Source organism: Numida meleagris, chromosome 7 (assembly GCF_002078875.1).
Source record: "Numida meleagris isolate 19003 breed g44 Domestic line chromosome 7, NumMel1.0, whole genome shotgun sequence".
In the NCBI taxonomy this organism is placed as follows: domain Eukaryota; kingdom Metazoa; phylum Chordata; class Aves; order Galliformes; family Numididae; genus Numida; species Numida meleagris.
The window spans coordinates 6534684-6558407 of record NC_034415.1 but is presented as its reverse complement, the minus strand read 5'-3'; the positions used below and the strand labels follow the sequence as shown (position 1 = coordinate 6558407).

The 23724-nt window shown below is 40.3% G+C and overlaps 1 protein-coding gene across 6 annotated transcripts in view; it reads left to right on the top strand.

The window, feature by feature from the left end:
* Positions 1–23724, top strand: part of CEP350 (centrosomal protein 350) — a 72097-nt gene that overhangs the window by 35391 nt on the left and 12982 nt on the right. For all 6 annotated transcript variants that reach the window (XM_021404022.1, XM_021404024.1, XM_021404025.1 and 3 more), the window contains exons 26-37: positions 367–513; positions 1623–1780; positions 7971–8170; positions 9564–9775; positions 11001–11145; positions 14315–14475; positions 14975–15114; positions 15691–15773; positions 16828–18884; positions 19875–20276; positions 20363–20509; positions 23171–23293. In XM_021404022.1, the coding sequence (XP_021259697.1) occupies positions 367–513; positions 1623–1780; positions 7971–8170; positions 9564–9775; positions 11001–11145; positions 14315–14475; positions 14975–15114; positions 15691–15773; positions 16828–18884; positions 19875–20276; positions 20363–20509; positions 23171–23293 (3975 nt within the window). The remainder of the gene's footprint in view (positions 1–366; positions 514–1622; positions 1781–7970; positions 8171–9563; positions 9776–11000; positions 11146–14314; positions 14476–14974; positions 15115–15690; positions 15774–16827; positions 18885–19874; positions 20277–20362; positions 20510–23170; positions 23294–23724) is intronic.

Below are 23724 nucleotides of genomic sequence, written 5' to 3'. Positions count from 1 at the left end.
CTAGGAAAATCCTGTTGAAACTCCTGTGTAGTCTCTAAATGCTTTGTACACTGTAGAAGTTACAAAGAACTGGCAGCTCTGTGCCAGGCTATGGATAGAAAAATAGCATTATTTCTCACCATGTAATTATTTACCTTTTGATGGTATTTAACGTGTTGTTTTAAAGGGTTCTTCTATATCAGTAATCTCATGGGTTGAGACCTGGGTGTAGTAATTATCTTGTGTTCTCTACTGCTGAAATTGCAGGCTCATTACTTCATCACAGTTTTGGTAACTTTAATCTCATATTTTGGATACTGAGAGTTTCAGAATGTGTTGGAGAGCTGTCTGTCAAAGTTCTTTTGCTTAATCTTTTATACCTAAAAGGCAGAAATTAAGCGTCTTCAAGAGGCTAACAAGGCTGCTCGGAAGGAGAGACAGCTAATCCTTAAACAGCAGGCAGAAATAGAACGAATCCGTCAGACTACAATGAAACTGCAGGAAAAACTGAAATCTGCGGGAGAAAACAAGCTCGTAAGTGTTCAGTGCAGAAGCTGGAGTCTTCCCTCTTTGACTGTGCAGCTGATATTTGACTCAGCTACTAGCTTAGAAGCTATTAGATTGGACCTGTCACGTGGGAACGTTATCTGCTCGAATTGTCTTATCCTGTGTATTTCAGCAATTTTAATTTCTTCAAGTCATTGTTTGAGGAATTGCACATGGAGAAATATTAGAAAATGTTTTAATGGAGCAGTAGACAAGAAAGAAGGTGACAGACTCTTTAGCAGGGTCTGTTGTGATAGGACAAGGGGAAATAGTTTCAAACTAAGAGAGGAGATTTAGATTGGATATAAGGAAGAGGTTTATTATAATAAGGGTGGTGAGGCACCGGCACATGTTGCCCAGAGAGGTGATTGATGTCCAGTCCCTGGAGACATTTAAGGTCAGGCTAGATGGGGCTCTGAGCGCCTGATGGAGCTGTGGGTGTCCCTGTTCACTCCAGGGAAGCTGGACCAGATGGCCTTTAAGAGGCCCGTCCAACTCAGTCGGTTCTGTGACTCTACAGTGATGGTTAATTCTCAAGCTTAAGTAATAACTTGGGGAATATTAGCTTTTGGATGTTTGGATCTCTTGGACTCTGATTCTGTTTAATTACTTATCTGATAAAAGAACTGAAATGTAAGCCCCGAAACCTAAGCTTGCTGCTTTCTGTGAGAAATGTGGTCTGGTGGGAGATGTCCCTGCCTATAGCAGGGGGCTTGGAACTAGATGATCTTAAAGGTCCCTTCCAAGCCAAGCTATCTATGATTCTGTGATGAAGACAGGGTTTGGTAACTGGCTGCATCCTTATAAAATTCTGGAAATGCAAGAAATAATAGTGAGAGGACTGGTTTCCTGTTTGGGTAACTAAATTCTTGGAGGATTTTTTGTTCTAGTTACAGTCAAGGGAGGATTTAAATTGTGATGGGAAAAGGAGTACAAAAACGATGGCAAATGAAATGAAGTTGGAAGGTAAAGTTAAAATATGCAGTTGGACAGACTTACCTGAAGTATTATTTGATGTAATCTGAGGATGAGTAAGATCGATTAACACAGCTGAAAAATAAATTTTAAAGGATAACTTTTCATACTTTTAATTGCAGGAACTTCACAGCGAGGATGACATCAAGCAGAGCAATGGTTCTAGCCCACTTCCAACTGATGCAGAAACACGTAGCCCTTCCCCCGTGTCAATCTCCAGCAGTGAGACCAGTAGCATCATGCAGAAACTTAAAAAAATGCGCAGCAGAATGGATGAGAAGTAACTACGTTTTCTTTTCTATTATAACCCCTTACTATTTTAATAAAAACAAATCAGCTCGGCCAGTATCTGCTCTAAAAATGGTTATCAGAAAGACTACAGTGGTATTGATATCATATATAGTGATGTGTTTTCAGAGTCGGGCTGAAAAAGAGCTGATTATAGGCACTGATAGAGCTCTATTAATCTTCGAGGAGAGTATTTTATAGGATACATTTTTTTTTCATGAGTACAGAGATTCAAGTCTGTAAAAGCATATCAGTTTAAGAGACTATGACGTCTGTGCTTAACAGGAAAATGAATTGACTTCAGCTTAACAGTGTGTCTTGTCAGACTTCTTACAATGAACTACCTTAAGTCAAATGATCAACGTGGTGCCTGGATCTTGTATTTCTCCTTTTCACTTCTCTTTCAAATGAAAATAAATACAGGGAGCGAGACTGTGAAATTACAGTGGCAATCTCTATCTGATATTGAAGTACAAGTTTTTCTGACAGTCAGTGATGATAATCTTGTGGAAGAACTAGTAACTGAATTTGATATCTGGTTCATGGAAAGTCAGGGAGCTTGTGCGTGACTGAGAAGACAGTTAGTAAGACCTTTTATTTTTCTTACGTGCTCCACAGGCTGGAAAAAAAAAAAAGCTGAAAACAGCTGTTAGTCTTCAGAGGAAATAATCAGGTATATGTGAAGTTGCTGGATCTGGAAACTAAGACTGAATCTATAGATTTCGCCTGTTAAATTGTTCTGAATCAAATAAATTGTTTCTGCACTTTTTCAGTGCAGGAATTACTTTGTTTGCTTTAAGCACTTCAAGAATATTAGCAGTATGTGCTCATTAGTTTGAAGCCCTCAATTCTTATTTGAGACTAACCCATTTGAAGTCTGGCCTGTGCCAGTTAACCCCACGTAACAGTCTCTGCTTAAACATTTTTTCTGAATTTAGAACCAAGGTAGGTCACTTCATTTTAGTTCATATGGTGATCTTTGTAATGTCCTTTCTCTCGAAACTCGTGGCAGTTAGAGCAAACATCAAAAAAGCAAGCACTGCCATTTGTGAAGATGAGCAGTCTGTGACTCCTTAGCACCCTGGTTGCTTGTAATCATTTGGGAAGGACATTTGCTATACCTGCATCTGTTTTTGTATGCTGGAGATTAAACAACCCAAAACATCAAAGCGGTGAGGATTGGTGTAAGTAGTGGGGGAGGAGGAAGAACAGATCCACACTGTAGTTGAATAGTCCCCATGTTCAAGCCTGAATTGGATGCTTTGTTATTCAGACTCTTCTGTTAGGGACTAGCAGACTGAAAAGACAAAATCACAAATGATATTTCAGGTTTCTGAAGGATCGTATTTCTGAAACTGAACTCTAGCGTTCCAAGTTGTGTGGGAAACCTCGCTTCTATAGCAACAAACTTTCCCTAAGTACGTGCTGGAGTTGGTAAATTGCTTAAGAGAGAAATCAGAAATAGGCTCAGGAGAAAAATCTTGAAAAACTGAACGGAGATGGCCTGCAAACAGAGCAAGTTCTTTGTTTTCTTTTTCCCTCAGTTTCAACACACAAAGCTTTGAATGGTAATATTGTGTTACAAAGCCAAATCACAGCTTATGAGTTTTGATATTATATTAATACTAATGTTAATACTGTAAAAGAGTATAAATATATTTGTGTTCATGCCTTCCTTTGCCACTTTTTTTTCAGGTAGCCTTTTTAGTCAATATTGTTTTTGAAGTCGTTGCTTTATTCCTAAGCAACACTTGTAATTCCAGTATGAATTTCATATTAGTAAATGAATCTCTTTAGGACTACAAAGGATAGTAGTAGATACAAAATATGTTTTATCCTTAAGAATATTTTAATTGCAAGTCCAAAATGCTTGTCATCCAAAGTATATGTTTCAAAAGGGTAGATATAAAGATTTCAGCTGAAGTAATTACTTTGATGATCATCAAGTGGAAGTTGTACTTGTGTGTGATGCAGTGTATGTGGTCATGCATTTTTGATTTTATCATTTTGTCTGATTGCTGTACACATTCATAGTATTTTGTGTAAATGCAAATAATTCCCTAGAACTTCAGTCTTCTTGATTGTTTAGCTTTTGCACACATCTTGCAGGTTTTCTTGATAGAGGTAACCATGCTTATTGATTGAGAAATGGTACCAGCTTGGTACCTAATTTTTATGTCCTTGTTTATAAAAATACCTGAGAATAACATTAACCTCATATTTATGTAGAGTATATTTAGGGAGCTGTCTGTTTGAAAAGCAAGTTGCCTGCTACTGCAAATGGAAAGAAGCTGAAGGAGTAAAATACAAGAAAACTAAAGAAACACTTCCTTATCTATGAGACAGCTTTAATATCTCTTCTGTTAAAAGGAGAATGAAAGAGTCGTTCTGTTTGAATTATAATTCATGAATCTGCATAGCCTGCATGTGAACAGGAGCATGCTCTGTCAAAGAGAATTAACCCCTCTGCCCATGCTTGCTTTGCATATGCAGCTTTAATGATAATTTGTACAGCAGAAGAACTGATTAAATGCTCATTTGCTTTTGCTTTCTTTAGTATGCTTCTTACCCTGCTTTGTAGTTGCTACAGAGCTGTACAGAGCATGATATTTCTCTATAAATATGATAATTTGCTAAGAATTAGCTTAAAACAGTCTTTCATTAGGAAATAACATGTTAATCCCAGTGTTAAAATTTATGTAGTTTAAAAAATATATAGGCATTATCTTTATGCAGAAATGAAAGAGACAATATGGGAGTATTCTGAGACCAAGCCTATGCTTTATTGCAAAATCAAAGAGTAGCTGGAAGTTGAATACAGATATATTTCGGACTTTTCCTGGGTTTGCTCAAGTTTCTTTAAATAAATTCATCCTTTTTTAAGTTTCAGACTGGTAAAGCTGTATATATTACAAAACCAGCATTCTGCTTAATGCTAGTAATGCTCTCTGTTGAGGATTAGAGTAGCAGAAGTTGCAAAAAGCTGAGGTTGAGGTGTTAACAGGTGCATGTGGAAGTTTGTATGAGAGTAATAAAACTTCAAAACCTTAAAGAAAAATAGAGCAATGTAACAGTAGCATGCCTTTAACTAACAGAAAATGAAGTGTTATAACTTATGCACAAGTGTACGTGTTCTTATTACCTTCTGCATAACAATGTACAATTTTTCTACCTGAGGTGTTAGGTTAAATGCAATTAATTTTAAAGTTCTTTGCTAGATGCTGTCCTTTTCTCATTCTTTCTGCCTTTTTTTGCTTAGTTTTAAACTCTTCCTCCTTATTTTGTAGACACTGCTCTCCTGTTCACTACTTCTTCTCTGTCTTTACGTCTCACCACTGGGCCTCTCTCAGTGTCTGTTTTCCCAACCTCCACCCCAAATTCCAGCTGTATATCTACAACCAATTGGTCAGGTAACTGTACCTTTCTCAAGTGATAGACTCTTTGATAGAGCATGCTCTGTTCAGTCCTAAAAAGCCAAGAGGTTCTTCATCACTGAACAGATCTGACGCTTTTTCCACACTGGTTCCAGGTTAATCTTTTGTTCCTACTGCGTTCTGAGTAGCAGACAGACAGTTCGCTTTGCTTCCGCTGTCCAGTTGCTACTTCAGAACAGCTGTTGAAACTGTCTAGTTTGGTTTTAAAATCTGTATGTATTAGATATAAATGTTAAACAAAAGTTCGAGTACAGGTGAACACTTCCAGGTTATTATTTTCGGAATAGGCAGAACGTGACGTTAGCACCAGAGGAGTAGATAGACTTTGAAACTGATGATGATGTAATCTGGTTGCTTCTGCTTCCCCTTCGCTCCTCGTGATTTCCTGCCTTGAAGATACCAGATGTGGTTCCTGCATTTCTGTTTTTTTTCTCCCTGTGAAGGTGCCCCTGCTGTTGAGGATGAATGTGTACCCCTGGTGTTGCAACTGGAACCCTCTAGACTGTAGTAAATGCTGAGGCAGTATGCACGCTACCTTGTGGTGGTTCTGACCTTTTAAACCCCCGGGTTGTAAAAGGGTCTGCTTCTTTAGCCGTGCTGATTTAATCCTCTTCGTTCCAAGGCATGAATGTCTGAACCTTCTTTATCTCTCTTTCGTGCTCTTTTTGGCCAACTTGTAGTTTTCTTATTAGTTGGTCTTTGTATGGTGATTAGTTTTATGATAATCTAGTTGATTTCTGCTCCTGCTTTTTGGCCTCCTGGGTTAATTCATTTCACATCTGCTGTTGAACAGTCTTGCACCTTTATTTATGTCAGCCTTTCTCTTGAACTTTATTCCCTCCCTCAAGATCCAGTCAAACATGAAGATCCAGGAATTCTGATGAGATGAAACAACTAGTGAAGGAAGAAGAAAAAGCTTGCACTGAGATCATTATTGTAGTAATGAGCCACATAACAAGTTCCAAATATATGACCTACTAGGTTAATTGGAACCGATGCATATCTGAAAGTAAGAGCTGATAAATCTGTAGTGCTAGTGAAAGACAACACACACAAACATGTCTGTCTGTCATGTTTGTAGTGCAATTACCACTGGCAATCTGGCTTCTTAATATTACTAATCTGTCAGTTTTCTGTAAGAGTAGATAATGTTTGATGCTTGTCTATAGGAAGTGATTGAAAAAATACAGAAAATCCTGGCGTGTGCTAGCTGAAAGGTGGCAGGTGTTCCAGACTGATGGAGGTGCTGTGTTTCATCTGCCCTTGCTCTGACTGTAGTGAAGAGGTGCGTGTGCATGTCTTACTGGCTTCTGAAACTTTTATCTTCACGTCATCACTTCTCTTTCCACCTGATGTGAATCTGTCTTAAAGAAGGACTCATCAGAATCTTAATCTTTCTGATGAACTGCCAACTCACTTTTCCCCGGAACAGAGTGAGCAACACTAAGTGAGCAAACAAGCAATGTCCCTCAGCAGGCAAGACCTGCAGCTTACCCAGTTGCAGTCTCTGCATATAAAAAGGTTGTTTGAAGCATGGGAGATTAAAAAGCGCAAACGGAATTAGTAACTGCCTTGCAGCTTGGAAACGTCAATGCTAAGTATTTTGGTTGTTTTTTAAAAAAAACATTGAATTGAAAATTAAAAAGAAATTAAAAATTACAAATTGCAAAGGCAGTTTCAAAGAAAAATCTCACAGGACTTTGAAGACTGCACTTCTAGGCACTGCACCTTGTGTAGCCATTTGAGCACTCTCTCTAGCTGGCAAAAAACACCTTGTTTTCGGAAGAGCGATTCTGTGACATTCAGAATTTCATTGCAGGGCATGAATGGATTGATGTATGTTCTTCTCTAGAGTTGGCATGTTAGAAGAAATGTATGCAGTTGGTATTGACCTTCCAGTTACTATCTTAAAGGCTGAATGCTGTCTTCTCGGTAACTTCAGTATCTAGAAATAAGACCAGAGGTGATTCTTTTCAGTAGCTGGCAAAGAGAACTAGTGTATGCACACAAACCTATTCATGCTCGTGACATTCTACATTAACTTCTTCTTCCGAGGTTTCGTACATCGCTTGAGAAATCTTTGTCACAAATCAAAAAGATCTGCACATTTTCAGCATGAGCTTTCTTTCTTCTCTTAGTTTTAAGCTAGCAGCCAGGTCTGTTAGTAGGTAGGAGAACAGTCCTGCATCCTTATTCTCTTTATATTGTCAGCTGGTGATTAACATTCCACATTTGGCAATCCAGAGATGATACTCAAAGGAAGAAGGGTAAAAGCTCCAGTAATTCCAGTAAATCTTCCAGGTGGATTGTTAATACAGGAACACCTCTTCTAATTAGTTATTTAGAAAGAAGTGCGGGGCAGCCGGGGCCTCAATATTTCTCTGTCATTGGAATTCGCAAAAAGATAGGTTCATTTTTCAATCAGTCACTGCTTTCTTGAGGGTTCCAGTTTCATGCCACAGGTACTTCTCGTGTTCTAAAATGAGGAACTGACCCTGTTCATTTTACTGAATATATTATTAGCGCTTTTAAAGATGTAGAAAATTCTTTAAATGTTAGCAGCAGTTTTACAATATACTGTAGACTTTGTTTACTACAAAAAAATGCCTACATGTCAAAAGTCTAGGAGATAGCAGTTAGTATGGATATTTCCCTAGAAAACAATTTGAATAGCTACAGTTCTAGGAATTGTGTCAGTAGAGCATCTGGTTTTTGGGGTCTTTGACTGTTTTCTGCTCTGTCTGTCAGGTTCCTAACTAAGCGAGAACAGAAGCTGATGCAGCGTCGACAGCACGCTGAAGAATTGTTGGAGTGGAAACGTCGCCTGGATGCAGAGGAGGCAGAAGTACGGCAGATAGAAAAGCAGGCTTTGGCTGCCTGGGACAAAGAGTTGCTTAAAACCAAAGCAGCCAAGAAAGAACTGGGGGATCTGAGAACTGAGCCCAAAGGTACTAGGAACTTTGGGAGGAACTTATGCAAGTAACACAAGTCAAACATAATCTGACGGAATGATTGCTTAAGTTTGCACTTCTTTTATTCTGTGATCTTGTGGTGGTCCTTTTCTCAGTTTCTGCAGTCTTTAACGTCTTTGGCCCTGTTCTTTTTATTCCTATTTTAAACCTTGGTTGTACGTGAATTCCAGCTTTGCTGTGTATCTTCTCACATGTTTCTACATACAATTTGAAATCCATTTCTGTCCTCTCAGAACAAAAATATTACATGATCTTTTGCTGATCTTATCCTGAACTTGCCCCTGTTCAGTAAATATTTGAAACCTGCAACTGTACTGAAGTATGCTAGGATGTAGTTAGTACAAATTGTGCTATTCTGAGAAAACAAGTTCCCAAATTTTAGGAGCTTCAGTTTTATCACTCCGTCTTAAGTGGAATGTACTTTGAGCATGAACCACAGAGAGTTGTATTGCAGTGGGAGAAAGTTATGAAACTTCAGGGATTGTTCTCAAAATAATACTTTTGCCCTGCTGTTGAGAGTGGGAGATAATTCTAAATTCCCTTTGCACCTTCAAAGGATCTATGTCCTATTACACTTGTCACTGAAAAGCCTCGTGGATTTTAGGCATCTGGAAAACACTTTAAAGATGTTATGTGTGTAAGTCAGTAAGTTCCAATGAGGAGAAATTCAGCATGCTGAAGACAGAGGCACGGATGAGAAAATACATTTACTTTCTGTTAATTGTGTCTACTAGTAAGCATTGGAGCATGGCCCTGCTTCAGAAGAAGTTCCTCTCCCTAGCCTTTGCTCAAATATTAAATAGTTCTTCATGGCTGATTCCACAATGCTGTGACTCCTGCGGAATTTAGTAAACAGGAATATTGAAAACCCAACTTATTATTTTCCTTATTGCCATTTGAGAGACTCATGATGAAATCATAACATTAAAATGTTCTCTGCAACTACTGTAAAGGAAGCAATCAATTCCGAATTCAAGATCTGACTTGTAGATTATGTGCTCCACCATGACTTCTTCAGACTAATAGTGACTCTTGCTGTTGCATGGCTAACTGGAAGGACAGGTTTCCCTAATAATCTTTCTGGAGTATGTTGTCTGGAAAATGTTAGAATGTTCTGAAAAGCGTTTTGGTTTGGACATTCGGCAATCACCAAGACTGTTTGGTAGTTTGAAATCATAGTTCTCTGGTAAACATCCTTTTTCAGACTAAATATTTCACAGTCAGTGTCTAGGTAAGTGAAATAACGCATACCCATTTGACATATGTTGTTAGTAGTTACTGCTTTATATGCAGACAGTACTTACACTGAAGGCATCTAAGTCAGTGAAGATTCTTATGTTGTTTCTTTTCTCTCACTATTCAATCTCAGAAACAGCCAGTGAAGAAGAGTCTCCGGTGCCTTCTTGCTCTCGTCTGAACAGTGAAAGCTCTGTCCCAGAAGAGCTTGGCAGTCTAGCTGCTGAATCTGTCCCATCAGAGACTATGGGCCATGGTCAGCCAGAAAGCCCAGATCAGAGTACGGTTAACGAAGAAATGATTTATTCTGAAGACTTCAAGTCCTCTACCTCACCTGGCAAACTTGTGAGTGAGCTTTTTGTGCTGTATACACTCTTACACTTCTAAAAGGTGAAGACAAGTAATAGTCTTCCCAGTAGTTGAAGCAGGGATTAAGCTGTGGTATGTAATACCACTGTACGTTATAATGAATAAACATTGTGATCAGTTACGTTCTTCGAAGTCTTGATGAAAAATTGCTTGGACACAGTTTCAATGTTTTTAAATCTGTAGGTAGTCTTGCAAAACATGCTGCATGTGTCACGTAGGTATGCAGTATTAAGTGGTGGAACACTGCCCCAGTTAAACAATGTGTATTAGCTGTAGGCGAGCTTGTCACCATTGTATGAATTCTTTGAGGCTGAGGAAACTATGCCACGTTCTTCTGCCTTGCTTAATTTGCATGTATCCCAAAGTACAGCTATAGGATGAGGAAGCATAGCTGTAACCTGGTACACAGTTCCTTGAGTTTCAGATTATGAATGCTTTCTAGTTAATTCAGCCTTATTGTTCTGTTCCAGTAGTTACTCCTCCTTCATTGATGATAGTTTTGATAAATTTTGTCCTGATAACTATGCCTTGCTCTAAATCAGAGAGATAGAAAATGCACTTTCTGTGAAGGCAGAAAAAGAACTGCTCATGTAGGCTTCTATTACAGATTCTTTCCTTCTTGTGAAGTTTTCTGAGAATGTTGTAATGTAAAATGTCTAATATGCACTAGAGGTTATGATTTGTGTGGAAGGCTTGTAGCATACTGAAGCAGTAGGGAGCGTTTTGGAAGAATAGTCACTCAGAATTTCTTGCGTGGCTACGGAGAAACAGGGCTCTCCTTTACTGATTTAGAATGACATCTCTCACCTCTTGTATGAAATGGTCCTTTTGGATTCACAGGTATATTTAGTAGGTGTTCTTATTCCCTTGATTGTTACCTGTGAATAGAGATGTATCAAACACCTCTGAGTAACGGCCGTGTCAGTTCACTTAAATAGTAAGAGAGTAGTCCAAGCACATTTATTGAAATCCAGCCTCAAAGTAAGCAGTCAGCTATTGATCCTGTTGGTATTTTTGTTTTATTATTATTTCATTGAACTAAGATTAAAGTTGTCTTAAGACAGCTGGATAGGTACCATTGCTTATGAGGTGTTGTGTAGTCGTGCCAGTCTCTCCTTGTAACTGGCTTCTGATGGCAATGATTTGCTACTTTGAGAGTGAGCTTTACAAGCAGTTACTCATTTGTCCTTTTCTTCCACAGACTCCTCCCAAAAGCAGCATATCTGTATCAAGGCAAGATTCCAGCAAAGGCAGCCATAGAACTGGAGGACAGCTCCGTTCTCCTGTGAAGTCTCATCAGATATCTCACAATTGGTCTGATGAGTCTTTATCTATGACGCAGTCAGGTAAGCGTAATATTTGCTTGGATTTAAATTGCTGTTTCAAAGCTAGTCGTTTTAATGAGTAAATTTGCAAAGCAGACCTAGATATGAGAAAGCAGGCGAATTCCTGCAACATGCTGGGTTTCGATGTTCTGTGGGAGTGTTTTCCCATGATGTAATTTGGTCATTTCAGCATAAGAAGGCCCATATATCTTTGCAGATTCCTGCAAACAGTTGTGAAGAAGAGTCAATAGTTAAGATGTCTAGAATTAAAAATACCAAGGTTAGCTGTGCTTCTAGTAAATGACACTTCTTCACTCCTCTTGTTTTAAGAAAGCAGAATATGGTTCAGCAGCATGTAAACATGATTGTCTTCCTTCTGAACACAGCCTGGCTTCAGAAGACACATAGCCCTGTTTATCGTGGCAGTACAAGGGAGCCCACTGAACCCACACTGGCATACTCTTGGCAGTTGGCATTCCACTGCCATTTTCTTTTTTAACTTCTGATATATATGTATATATTTCTGTGGAGAAGGATTTGAATTGTGTGCAGTAAAATGGGGCCTGAGGTTGCATTCTGAGCTATAAGTACAAGATCTACTATATAGAATTCTATTGAAAGTCATTTAACCCCGTATCCAAGTGGGCTACCAGTAAATACATGGAGAGAGAATATACAAAATGAACTGGCACAGAGCGATCCTTTCCCTGATGTGCTCTTCCAGTCTGTTAGTCCCATAGACTTCATGAGCAACCGTAATCTGTGGAGTCACCATCATAAGCTCCATTGAACTGTGAAGACTGTTTTGAACGTTTCTCTGCTTTTGGTCTCTGAAACATCTTGTATTCCACAGTGCAGTTGCTACAGCATCACAAACATACTTCTTATTAGCAAATGAGGTAGCATTTGCCTACCTAGCATTTTTTTTTTTCCTTTTAATTCCTTGAGCGAATAGGAAGTCTTTAGTGGAAGGAAAATTAGGTGGTTCTTTCTGTTGTATGTCCTGGCTGTTGTTTGACTGACAGCTTCACTTGCATACATAAACGTCTGGTCTTTGTAGTGCTAGATGTAGCAAGCTTAATAATCCTTTCTGCTGTTTTTTGATTAGTATGAATGTAAGTGCAATAGTAATAATTTATAAGCAGATATTCTGCTGGTTGTAGAAATGAATACATAACACCTAGATACTTGCACTGAGTAATTTTTGTTTGCATTCTGGAGGGCAGTTTGAACCCAGTGAAGCATACAGCAAGTTGATAAACTTATGTTCAAGTTCTGACTGAGGAGTCACATAAGGAAGCTATTGTGAATAGTAAAACAGGCAACAGTGGTCATGAAAATAAAGTCTTTGATTTCAAGTGCTAGAGACAGATGTAAAAAGGGGGGAATTCCATCAAGAAGGTGCTGGTTTTGTAATAAATCATTCCATTGAAAAGAGGCAAGTCTTCCAAGCTGCTGAGTGGTAATGGTGTCATTGCTATGTCCTGATGCATGCGAAGACAAGTTCATCAAAAATGAAAGCATGCGCAGTTTTTTTCTTTAATGAGTTGATCAATAAAACCTATAATTACATAATGGTCACTTAGCATTCAGGAGGAGTTAAGTACAGTGGCATCATAAAGTACTTGTGATTAGCAAGTGAGATTCCATTCTTCTCATGCCTTTTTTTTTTCATTCTGTAAATGCTACTAGCAGTTGTTAGTGGAAAAAGAATACAGTAGCTTTTATGTGCTGGCTGTTGATGAAGCCCTTCTTGAAGGTTGCTTGTTGTCTTGTGAAATGAAATTGATTAGCCAAATGTGCTGTTCCCACTAGCTGGCTAGATAATACAGATAACTTATTTTCTAGGACCTTCAGTAGAGCAGTAGGAGTTCATGAGCATCCAAGCTTTTCGTCTAGAAAGCAGCGTAGGTAATATCAAGCATTAGAAAAGCAGGCCTGCCTAGATCCTTCTGTTAGGAGCTGCTGCTGTAGGTAGAAGATGAAGGAGGGCATCAGGCACAGGCAGCAGCTCCAGTAAGACTGTGTCAGATTAATATTTTGAACAGTTTCTGATACTTATATTAGCACCACCTGGGGCCTGGATCTTGTTTTGCACTATACTGGTATATGTTTAAAAAACAGGAAACCAGGTGGATGTGTATAGGTTGCAGGGGAAGAATAAGTACTCAGATACCTGGGGCAGTCTCTGTGTAAGTCTTGAGAAACCAAGAGGGTGTTAGAATAGAAATAGTGAAAGTAGCAGAGATGGAGATGGCAGTAGCAGAGATGGTAGAATGTGGTTATTCTGCAGCCAGTTCTGCAGTGAATCTTATTAACTGGAAAGTGTTCCAAGGGAACAGAAGCAGAAAGTCATCAGTGGGATTGAAGACCAGACTGCAGGGGATGGAGAGGAAAATGATTAGGAATAAAAACGGTTAGGTAGAAAATGGCTGTAGTCAGTAATGGCATTTTAGGAAAATCTGTGAAGTTGAATTCAAAGCAAGGATATGCCTCATAGCTTTGTGTAAGCAGTTGCTGAGTAGTCCACTACGTGCCTAAGCTCACTTCTACCCACTTCACTCTGAATAAAATGTTGTCCTGAGGCCTGACAGCAGTGAAATCTGTTGTTCAAGTTGGCTTTCCTTCCAACTGCCAACCACTCAGCTTTGCATTTCATAGATGTACTTAGTCAAGGTGGCAGAAAATCTAAATTGGCTGGAAACACAGTCTGCTTTTGGAGTCCACTACTCCGAGAAAAATTGTCATTAATAAAGTGTACCTCATAGCTTGAAATTTTGCATGGCAATTTTAAACATGTATTTCAGATACGTTGTTGGTATGCATCATTGGGTTGTTATATTTTTAAATATCTCAGCAAAGTTTAATGTCTGCAATAAGCTGTTAGTGAGATAGCTGTGAATGTGGGAGACTGATATGTGAATAAGTTTGCTAACAAGTTACTGCACATGTCAGAACATCTTTTCTTGTCTAAACTAAATAAGATGCAATGCTTTTTCTTTCCTGTGGTATACAGTAGTGTTGTGAATCTAAGATTCCACTTGGAGTCCTACTACGTTGGAATTAACATAATTTCCTCAGTGTTTCACTTGGATTATATTTTATATTTACTCTATGGCTATTCATTGCTTTACACGGAACTGTTTTGCAATAGACAAGTTATTTAAAGGCTAAAACGGAACTTTTTCAGAAACAACTTCTGATCAAAGTGATATTGAAGGACGGATCAGAGCCCTGAAGGATGAACTACGGAAAAGGAAGTCTGTGGTTTACCAGCTGAAAAAGGAGCAGAAAAAGAGGCAAAAGGAGAGATTGAAAGCCCAGGAGGCCAGTCTGATCAAGCAACTGGAGGTTAGGAATAGTAGAAAAAGGGCAAAGTAAAAGCCAAGACTGTTAGCTATGAATAAATCGTTATAACATAGATATTGTTGGCTAACTATTCTATCAACAGCTATGAAAGCGTGTTACTGCAATGGAGACATGACTGTGTTTTGGCTGTGTAACTGTTTTCAGTAATGAACCAGTGTCTTGGAGGCAAAACCATGTGCTTTAAAATGTGTGTCTGTAAGGGGTTTTGGACAGTGTTCAGGGGGGGTTGTGTATGTTTGTACACATCAGTATCCCAGCTTGGGTTTAAGAGTGTTGCTCATGTAGTTTGGCTTTGAAAGTGAAGTAGTATCTTCTGGGATTCTCAGCTTTAGGAAGTTAAATGGATTGCTGATTGCTTTACAGAGAAACTGTGTGTCCTTAAGTGTTTGAGGCTGAGCATTATTTTATTTGTGAAGTTTTGTTTGCGGAATTGTAGTTATGGTTTAGTACTCCAGCAGCCGTAACTGTTTCTCTTGCTCAGTCATATGATGAGTTTATCAAGAAGACTGAAGCAGAGCTGAACCGAGATCTGGAGGCATCACCCACAGCCAAACCTCAGATTAAAACTCCATCCTCTGCTGCTGCTGAAAAACCTAAGATCAAGGCACCACCACTGCATAGGTAAATGGGATTTCTTCTTTCTGAGATTATTCTGAAACCGAGAGAGTGCTGTTAGAGCGGAAATCATTTGTGCAAGGAAAGCACTTCCACAGTGCTCTTCCTCAAAGCACTGGACTGTGGCAGTATACTGCTGATGCATGTGCTGGTCACATCAGGCCCAAAGTGGTTAAGATGCACTGTCCCTGGAATCATATCTCATTTCTGTCCTGCCCAGCCTCTCGGGTCCTGTATTCAAGTTCTTTCTGAGTAACAATTTTTGATTGAGCAAGAACTTGCAAAATGGTAGTTTAGATTACTTAGGCGAACCATTCATCTTTGCAACTTAAACTTGGTTTGGATTGTACGTTTTAAAAGGCAGACTATTCAACTGACTTTCGCACTGCCTACAATATTGTAAGTGTTTCATTTTCTCCAGCAGATGGTGCAATTTTAGTGCATTTTTTTCTTGGGAAAAAAAAAGTTTAGTTTCAGTGGTGTGGTAATAGATGCTTGTATCCTTGTTTTTATTTGTTAAAAACAACAACAACAAAAAACCCGAATACCTTCAGTTCACTCAACTCAATTTTGCAAATTTAGGCCAGAGACAGCTAAAAACTGGAAATCGCTGACTGAATCAGAGCGATCAAGAGCATCTTTGGAATCCATTGCAGAGCACGGAGGTATGTAACTGGAAAAGTCAGTACTACAGGTGAAGATCTTGAAGCCTGACTTCTTTAATGTTTTCCTTCTTGATTCAAGAAGGGGTTCTAAGAGAATGTGGAGGCTTCATAAAACCATAATGGTGAAGCTGTACTTTCACTCTTCTGTGTTTTACTTTTAGAAATATTTTGAGGGTAGAGTTTCTTTAGTGATGGCTCCCCCGCTTGCTCCCCTGCTCACCAATTCTGAAACCCCATAGTATTTGAGATCCACATTTTAAAGGAATTTTCTAGTACAAAAAAATAAAAAATGTTGGTGGGAGGTGCTGTCCCCTTTAAAAACTAAAACCACTCTATTATACAGCATATATTGTTACATTAGTTGTATACTATAAATAAGTAAGTTTTTTTTTGTTCATGCTTTATTATTTCTACTTAGTAGGCTTCTGGTTTGGCTGTTTCCCCAGATATTCAGTATTTAGTTTTATTCTTGTTGAGGTTTTTATAAAACTGTAATTATGTGACAGCCTTTTTCCTTTTGCTTTGTTTCCTGTTCCTCTATCACTTGAGGAAAATAAGGAAACCAAAGTAATGAAGGCTCGAGAAGCAGATGTTTAAGAACAGGTTTCTTTGAGATACTTTTTAGTGTATTGCTGTCTGTCATTAGGTAATTGTTAAATGCAATTCAAATCTTTGTTGTCTTTATAGAATCATAGAATGGTCTGGGTTGGAAGGAACCTTTGAAAATCATCTAGTTCCAATACCCTTGCCATGGGCAGGAATAACTTCTATTAGATCACGTTGCTGAGCCTTTATCATGGTCTCAGTATTGTATCAGGATTTTTTATAACACCATACAAGGAACAGAATTAGGAAAAAAAGGTGTTAGAACCCTGGAACTGGATGAATGTTGCCCATATTCACAGGCCAGCTAGCAACCCATTTCCAAGACACCGTTTTGTATTTTTTAGGGTGGAAACCTTGATGTTTAAATTTGTTGTCTCTGGTTGCAGTCTTCACTAAGATATTGCGGGCTGTACCACATGTTGTGATTCACTTTAAATTTTCCTTCAAGATGCTGTGTCGTCGAAAACTGAGAGATCTGTGTCTGTGCACACCAAGAAGGAGGCTGTGACAGATGTCCATGCAGCAGAACCTTCTGGAACATCTTCCTCAGTTAGTTCCAGAGTGGGATTTGGTGATTCCCTTGATAATGTGTCCTCATCATCTCTTCTCAAAGACATTAGCAGGGTATCCCATGGGTCAGTAAGCGTTATTGAAGATGTATCCAATGAGGAGGCTGTCCTCAGTCATAAGTCTGAGATATTGGAAAACTTGGAATATGAAAAATCAGAAGAAAATGAGCTTGAAGATTCTCATGTTAAGCCTTTAGGGCATTCTGATGTCTTGTTGACATCAGGTAAAGAACAGGAGAGATCACTGGACATCCTTCCGAAGAAAATCCTCCATTCCAAAAACGAACCCTCTCTAAAGGAACCTTTTTGTTTGACTGGGGAAAGCCTTCATGGTGGGAAAGAAGTCTTAGAACAGAGAGTGGCAGACGAAGATGCTGTAACTGTCCCAAGTGTAGAAGAATCTTCTCACAAACTGAGCAAATCACCAGAGGAAAAAGATTATCTGCTTTCAGAACATCTGCTTAGTCAAAAGGAATCGTCATACATCGAAGACTTTGAAGGATCCTCTTCCAGGAAACAGCTGTCAATTGAAGAAGCACTTGCTGTGGAAGAATGCAAAGACGATTTTGAAGCATCTCTTCTCTCACCTAAAGAGGACGCTCAGTCACTGAAAGAGCAGTCCCAGCTCACGCAAACCAACAGAAGCAGATCCACCAGCCTTGGCAGTGATGGCGAAATCAGTGAATACCTCAGCGACAGATCTCTCTCTCTCTCCGGCAGCGTGCATTCAGATAGGTTACTGGAACTTAAGTCCCCAACAGAACTTACAAAAAGTACTGAGTGCAGAGATGTGGAGAAAGATCAGGCCCCTGTTCAGTTGCCACCGTGGGCCTCTGTTTCAGTGACAGAAGAAATAGATAGTTTGCCAGACTTCAGCATAGGTGATAGGGTACTTGTAAGTAAAGTCCAGCCTGGAACATTGCGATTCAAAGGTGTGACTAAGTTTGCCAAAGGGTTTTGGGCTGGTGTGGAGTTGGATAAGCCAGAAGGGAACAACAATGGAACCTATGATGGTATTAAATATTTTGATTGCAAAGAAAAGCATGGTATTTTTGCTCCTCCCCAAAAAATCTCTCGCATTACAGAAAGCGATGATAGCCATTTAGATGCAGATGAGGATGAAGACTCATTCTTTGATGGTAGACTGGAGAAGAAACACGAAGATGAGCAGAAAGACAAGGGAACTTCCAAAACTAGCAAGGAAGATGAAAGCCAGAGCAGAGATGCAACAGAGATCTCTTCTCAAGATAAAGCTCCTGCAGACACAGCTGTTTCAGAAGCCTCAGCTGGAAAAAGCATTGATGAGGTCTCATTTTCCAAAGCAAATAGCATAAAGGTTTCTGTAGCTGCTGAATCCTTTGCCCAAGAACAGTCTGTGGTGGCTTATCTGAAGCATGCTGTAAAAGAGGAGACCAACCTTACCCCTCCCATTTCTGATGTCACAGATAAGATTTCCACTGTTCAATTGGATGAATCCTTGGATTTCTTTTCTGAGAAATTGGAGAGACAGAAAACACTGGGGGAAGAATGTTGTGAAAAGTTAAATGATCTCTCTCCTGGAGTTGTGGAGAAGCCTGCAACTCCACTTCTGGATTTGCTGACAAAAGAAAAGAACCAATTAGAAGCTCAGCTTAGAATACCATTTAGAGAGGAAGAAAAGTCCAAAAAACAACTGGAAAAGGTCAGTTTGCTCACAGACAGTCTGCTTAAAGATTTTGTGAAAGATACAGTCAATCAGTTAGAGCAAATAAAGAAGATCAGGAATGAGAAAATCCAGCTCAGCAACCAGGAGCTCTGCGATGTGAAGGAGCAATGCAGTACCCCATTCCAGCAGGTAGAAGAGCAGATTCCTGATGGACTGAATAACTTTTTTCTAAGTTCAGACTTGGAAGATGACAGAGAAGAACTTTCTTCGCCAGACATGTGCCCCAGACCGGTAAGTAACAGACATCTTGCTCTGATTTAAGAGTTGGTAATTCCTTTGATTATTGAATCTGAAGAATGGCAGTGTGGCACCAGTTCGTTCTGTTCACCGATGTGGCGATTGTTTGTATTTCTGTGTAATGCATGTTCTGGTGTTTCCCAGTTCACAACTCACTTTAGTAGCCTCACAATCTTAAAGACAAATTTTGGCACATGTAAGTGAAAAACATTTCATTTAGATTGCATTTTGTTTGTGTTCAGTTTCATTTAGTTGTTACCCTCAGTCTTTATTCTAAAAATGTCAAAGTACACCGGGCCGAATGTCCGTAAACCGTTGACAATACTGTAAACTTAGCTCTTTCTATTCTTGATACGAAGCAATCATCCTGTAAAAGAATTAGTTGCTATAAAGATCATTAAATCGTCAGACTGCTCTATCCGCAGAACTAATATATCATGATCAGTGGAAGTTCAAGCTTCCTCAGAACAACCATTAATGAAGCAGATTTAGAACTTGGCCTCTGCTGAAGATCCTAGTAAACCTGTCTCAATATATTATCACAGAAAGCTTCAGCTCATTTTTGCCGTTGTGAGCACTGCTCAGTCACTAGAACAGCCATCATTTGCTAAAAGCTTTTAGGTTGTTAATGTAGATCTGACAGTGCTGGTAGGCAAAGTAAAAAGTTGTATGTCACATTATCACTTTTTAAACTACTCAGTCTTTCATAACCAGTTGAACATTAAGACAGTCAGTGGGCCGGGAGCACAGTCTTTTAAGCCCTCTGAAAGGAAGGGATCAGGAGTTCGTCAGGAATGATGGAAGACCCAGGTATTTCAGTTGAAACATCTCTAACTTCCTTGTGTGTTGTTTCTTACTGTTGAGAGAATTTAAGAGTAGTTGTGCGCGTATAGCCTATCAGTAAAGCATTTGAAAATCCAAGTTGAATATCCGATAGACAAGAATGTGGTGCTGCTTTTAAGTTTACTCTCCTGCAATTCACAGGAGAGTCCAGTGTTTGGTGCCAGTGGTCAGGAAGAGCTTGCCAAGAGGCTGGCGGAGCTGGAGCTCAATCGTGATTTCTTGAGTGTGCTGGGAGATGATCAAGACTGGTTTGATGAGGACTATGGCCTAAGTTCCCGTAAGGTCCAGCAGAAGCAAACTGAGGAACCAGCGGTGCTGCCCAAGGTAGAACCACAGAAAGTTCCACCGAAGCCATGTGAGGAGCTTTTGGCAGTCCCTCATACTGCAGCTGAGGTGGAAAGTATGGTGCATGCAGCAGCTGAAGAACTCTGGAGACTGAAAGAGCTGGGTCATGATCTTCAAAGTTTCAGCCTTCACGCTGACTTCACTAGTACCATCAAAGAGCAGGACACAGACTCAATAAACAAGCAGGTCTATAAAAAGGTACAGTCTTTAGGCATTTTATTTTTGCCTTTCAAATTGTTGCTGTGAAGAACAGAAGCCTTAATTCTTATTTCTTCTTTGTTAAGGTGGTATTTGATTTAACAAGAGAGATCTTTGGAGAAATCTTTGCTGAGGATCCTAACCTAAATCAGCCTATTTGGATGAAACCATGTAGGATTGCATCTGCTTATTTTCGCCGAGTGAAGGATCCAAATGATGTGGATGAGATCAAGGTAGGAAGAAATCCTTGTCATATGGGGGTGTGTACCCTAAAAGTTGAGTTGAGAAATGAGATTACAAACCTGTAAGAGTTTGTCAGTATGGTCTGTTTCACTCAACACATTTGCCTCCCGGTCGTCTTGGCTGGTACTAACTGCTTTTAAACTACAGTCCTCAACTGACAGGATGCCCTTGGTCTTACAAAGTTGGTATGCTGTCAGACTGCTGCTGTAGCAGATTTCAGTGGAACACTGTATTTTGGGTATAATGGCGTGGATCCAACTGCAGGGTTGGGCCAAATGGGATGAGCTGGATTACTACTGTTTTTCTTTACTGAGACGCACCTGTGCCAACCTCACTGAGGACAGTGGGGAGTTGCCCAGATTAATCCAAAACGTGACTGGTGAGAGTATTGCTGTGTTTGGCAAGCCTCGTGAGGCTTCGATCTCCTGTTGCTGGTAGGAGCGCTCATAAAAAGGACGTAACCGAGCCCAGACTAGGACAAAGTAGAATTTGTGGGGCAGCCTGTTAGGAAGACTCTCTCTCTCACTCTCTCTCTCCCTCTTTGAAAGTGCCTGACAAAGAACTTCAGTGCAGCTCATCAGGACATAAACGAGTACTATACTGTTTCTTCTCATTTTACTTTTTTTGGACTGCATTTTGATTAATCTGCTGAAGATAAAGCATGTTAACTCTCTAGAAAAGTTAGAAATAGTATCTAGATCAACTTCTTAATTGAGAATACTTTCAAAAGCATGTCGCAGAGGAGAGCAGGGGCACAGGACAGGGACACCAAACTCCCAGTCCCACTTTCTTTAGTATCTTCCTGCAAAATGAGTGGTCATAATCCTCCTCTTTACTGTACTGTTTAATTGGAAGTTCTTGTTCTCAAGACTGTTGTCTCAGAAGTGGGGGTCTTTTTTTTTTTTTTTTCTCATAGAATCATAGAATGGCCTGGGTTGAAAAGGACCTCAAAGATCATCGAGTCTCAACCCCCCTGCTAAGTGCAGGGTCGCCAACCACTAGACCAGGCTGCCCAGAGCCACGTCCAGCCTGGCCTTGAATGCCTCCAGGGACGGGGCATCCACAACCTCCCTGGGCAACCTGTTCCAGTGTGTCACCACCTTCTGTGTGAAAAACTTCCTTCTAATATCTAACCTAAATCTCCCCTGTCTCAGCTTAAAACCATTCCCCCTTGTCCTATCGCTATCTACCCTCACAAACAATCGATCCCCCTCCTGTTTATACGCTCCCTTCAAGTATTGGAAGGCCACAATGAGGTCTCCCTGGAGCCTTCTCTTCTTCCAGCTAAACAAGCCCAGTTCCCTCAACCTTTCCTCATAGGAGAGGTGCTCCAGCCCTCTGATCGTCTTGGTCGCCCTCCTCTGCACTCGTTCCAAGAGCTCCACGTCCTTCTTGTGCTGGGGCCCCAGGCCTGGACACAGTACTCCAGATGGGGCCTCACAAGAGCTGAGTAGAGGGGGACCACCACCTCCCTCTCCCTGCTGACCACTCCTCTTTTAATGCAGCCCAGAACATAGTTGGCCCTGCAGGCCACCAGCGCACACTGCTGGCTCATGTCCAGCTTCTCATCCACCAGGACCCCCAAGTCCCTATCTGCAGGGCTGCTCTCGAGGAGTTCTTCGCCCAGGTTGTATAAATGCCTGGGATTGCCCCGGCCGAAGTGCAGCACCTTGCATTTGACCTTGTTGAACCTCATTAGGTTCTCGTGCGCCCACTTTTCCAGCCTGTCCAGGTCCCTCTGGATGGCTTCCCTTTCTTCCAGTGTATCGACTGCACCGCTCAGCTTGGTGTCATGTGCAAACTTGTTGAGGATACACTCGATTCCATCATCTATGTCATTGATAAAGACAATGAAGAGCACCGGTCCCAGGACTGAGCCGTGGGGGACACCACTTGTGACCGGCCTCCACCCTGACATAGAATCTTTTATCACATCTCTTTGGCTGCGACCAGCCAACCAGTTCTTAACCCACCGAACAGTCCATCCTTCAAATCCATACCTCTCCAATTTGGAGAGAAGGATGTGATGACAGACCCTGTCAAAGGCTTTGGAGAAGTCCAAGTAGATGACATCCATCGCCCTCCTCCCATCCACCGATGCCGTCACTTCATCGTAGAAGGCCACCAGATTGGTCAGGCAAGATCTGCCCTTGGTGAAGCCATGCTGGCTGTCTCAGATCACCTCCTTGTCTCGTATGTGCCTTAACATGTCTTCTAGGAGGATCTGCTCCATGATCTTCCTAGGCACAGAGGTGAGGCTCACCGGCCTGTAGTTCTCCGGGTCATCCTTTCTCCCTTTCTTAAAAATGGGAGTAATGTTGCCCTTTCTCCAGTCACCGGGGACTTCACCTGACAGCCGTGATTTTTCAAATATGATGGAGCGCGGCTCGGCAACCACATCAGCCATCTCTCTCAGAACCCTGGGGTGGATATCATCCGGCCCCATTTTTTCCGTTACTGAATTTAGTAACTGTTGCCTGTGTAAGTCTGCCTCAAAGACTTTGCTGTAACTTTCTTGATCCACCTTATGCCCCTTGGCTAAACAGAAACTTGCAATGCTTTCTACAGTCTGACTTAGGGGTAACTACTTTGTGTACATTTGTCATTTTTTAGCTCGAATATTATTAAATCTCATATTTTCTCCTCTGTAGAACTTCATCGCAGCTGAGGTACTGAAGCTTTTCAGTTTGAAGAAAGAGCCTAATAACAAAACAGACTGGCAGAAGATGATGAAATTTGGGCGGAAGAAACGAGACAGAGTGGATCATATATTGGTGAGTAGATTAAAAAAAAAAAAACAGCAATCATGTCAGATACTGTTCCTCAGACTGAAGTGTGACGTGGTCGTATTTTTCAGATTTGATCATACTATTTATGGAATGCAAAGTATACAAGAGATCTTGATAAAAGGTGTTTAATTTTAGAGAGCACGCTGTTGTCAAAACAAAGTAAAACAAAAATCAAGTCCAGTACCAATGAAGTGAGGAGACTTGAGTGAATCCAGTTCAGACCTACTGGATTTGGCTGGAGGATAGATTTGCACACTGTCAGAGGTTTAAGGCATGAATTTGCACTGGAATACTTGACTGAAAGGAGAGTGAACCTTTTCTTTGGGAAAGAGAGATGTTTTTATTTTCAGTTTTAAATGTTTTTATTTTGAGGTAATATTGTTTTTGCTGGAGGCAGAGATACTGAGAACATAATA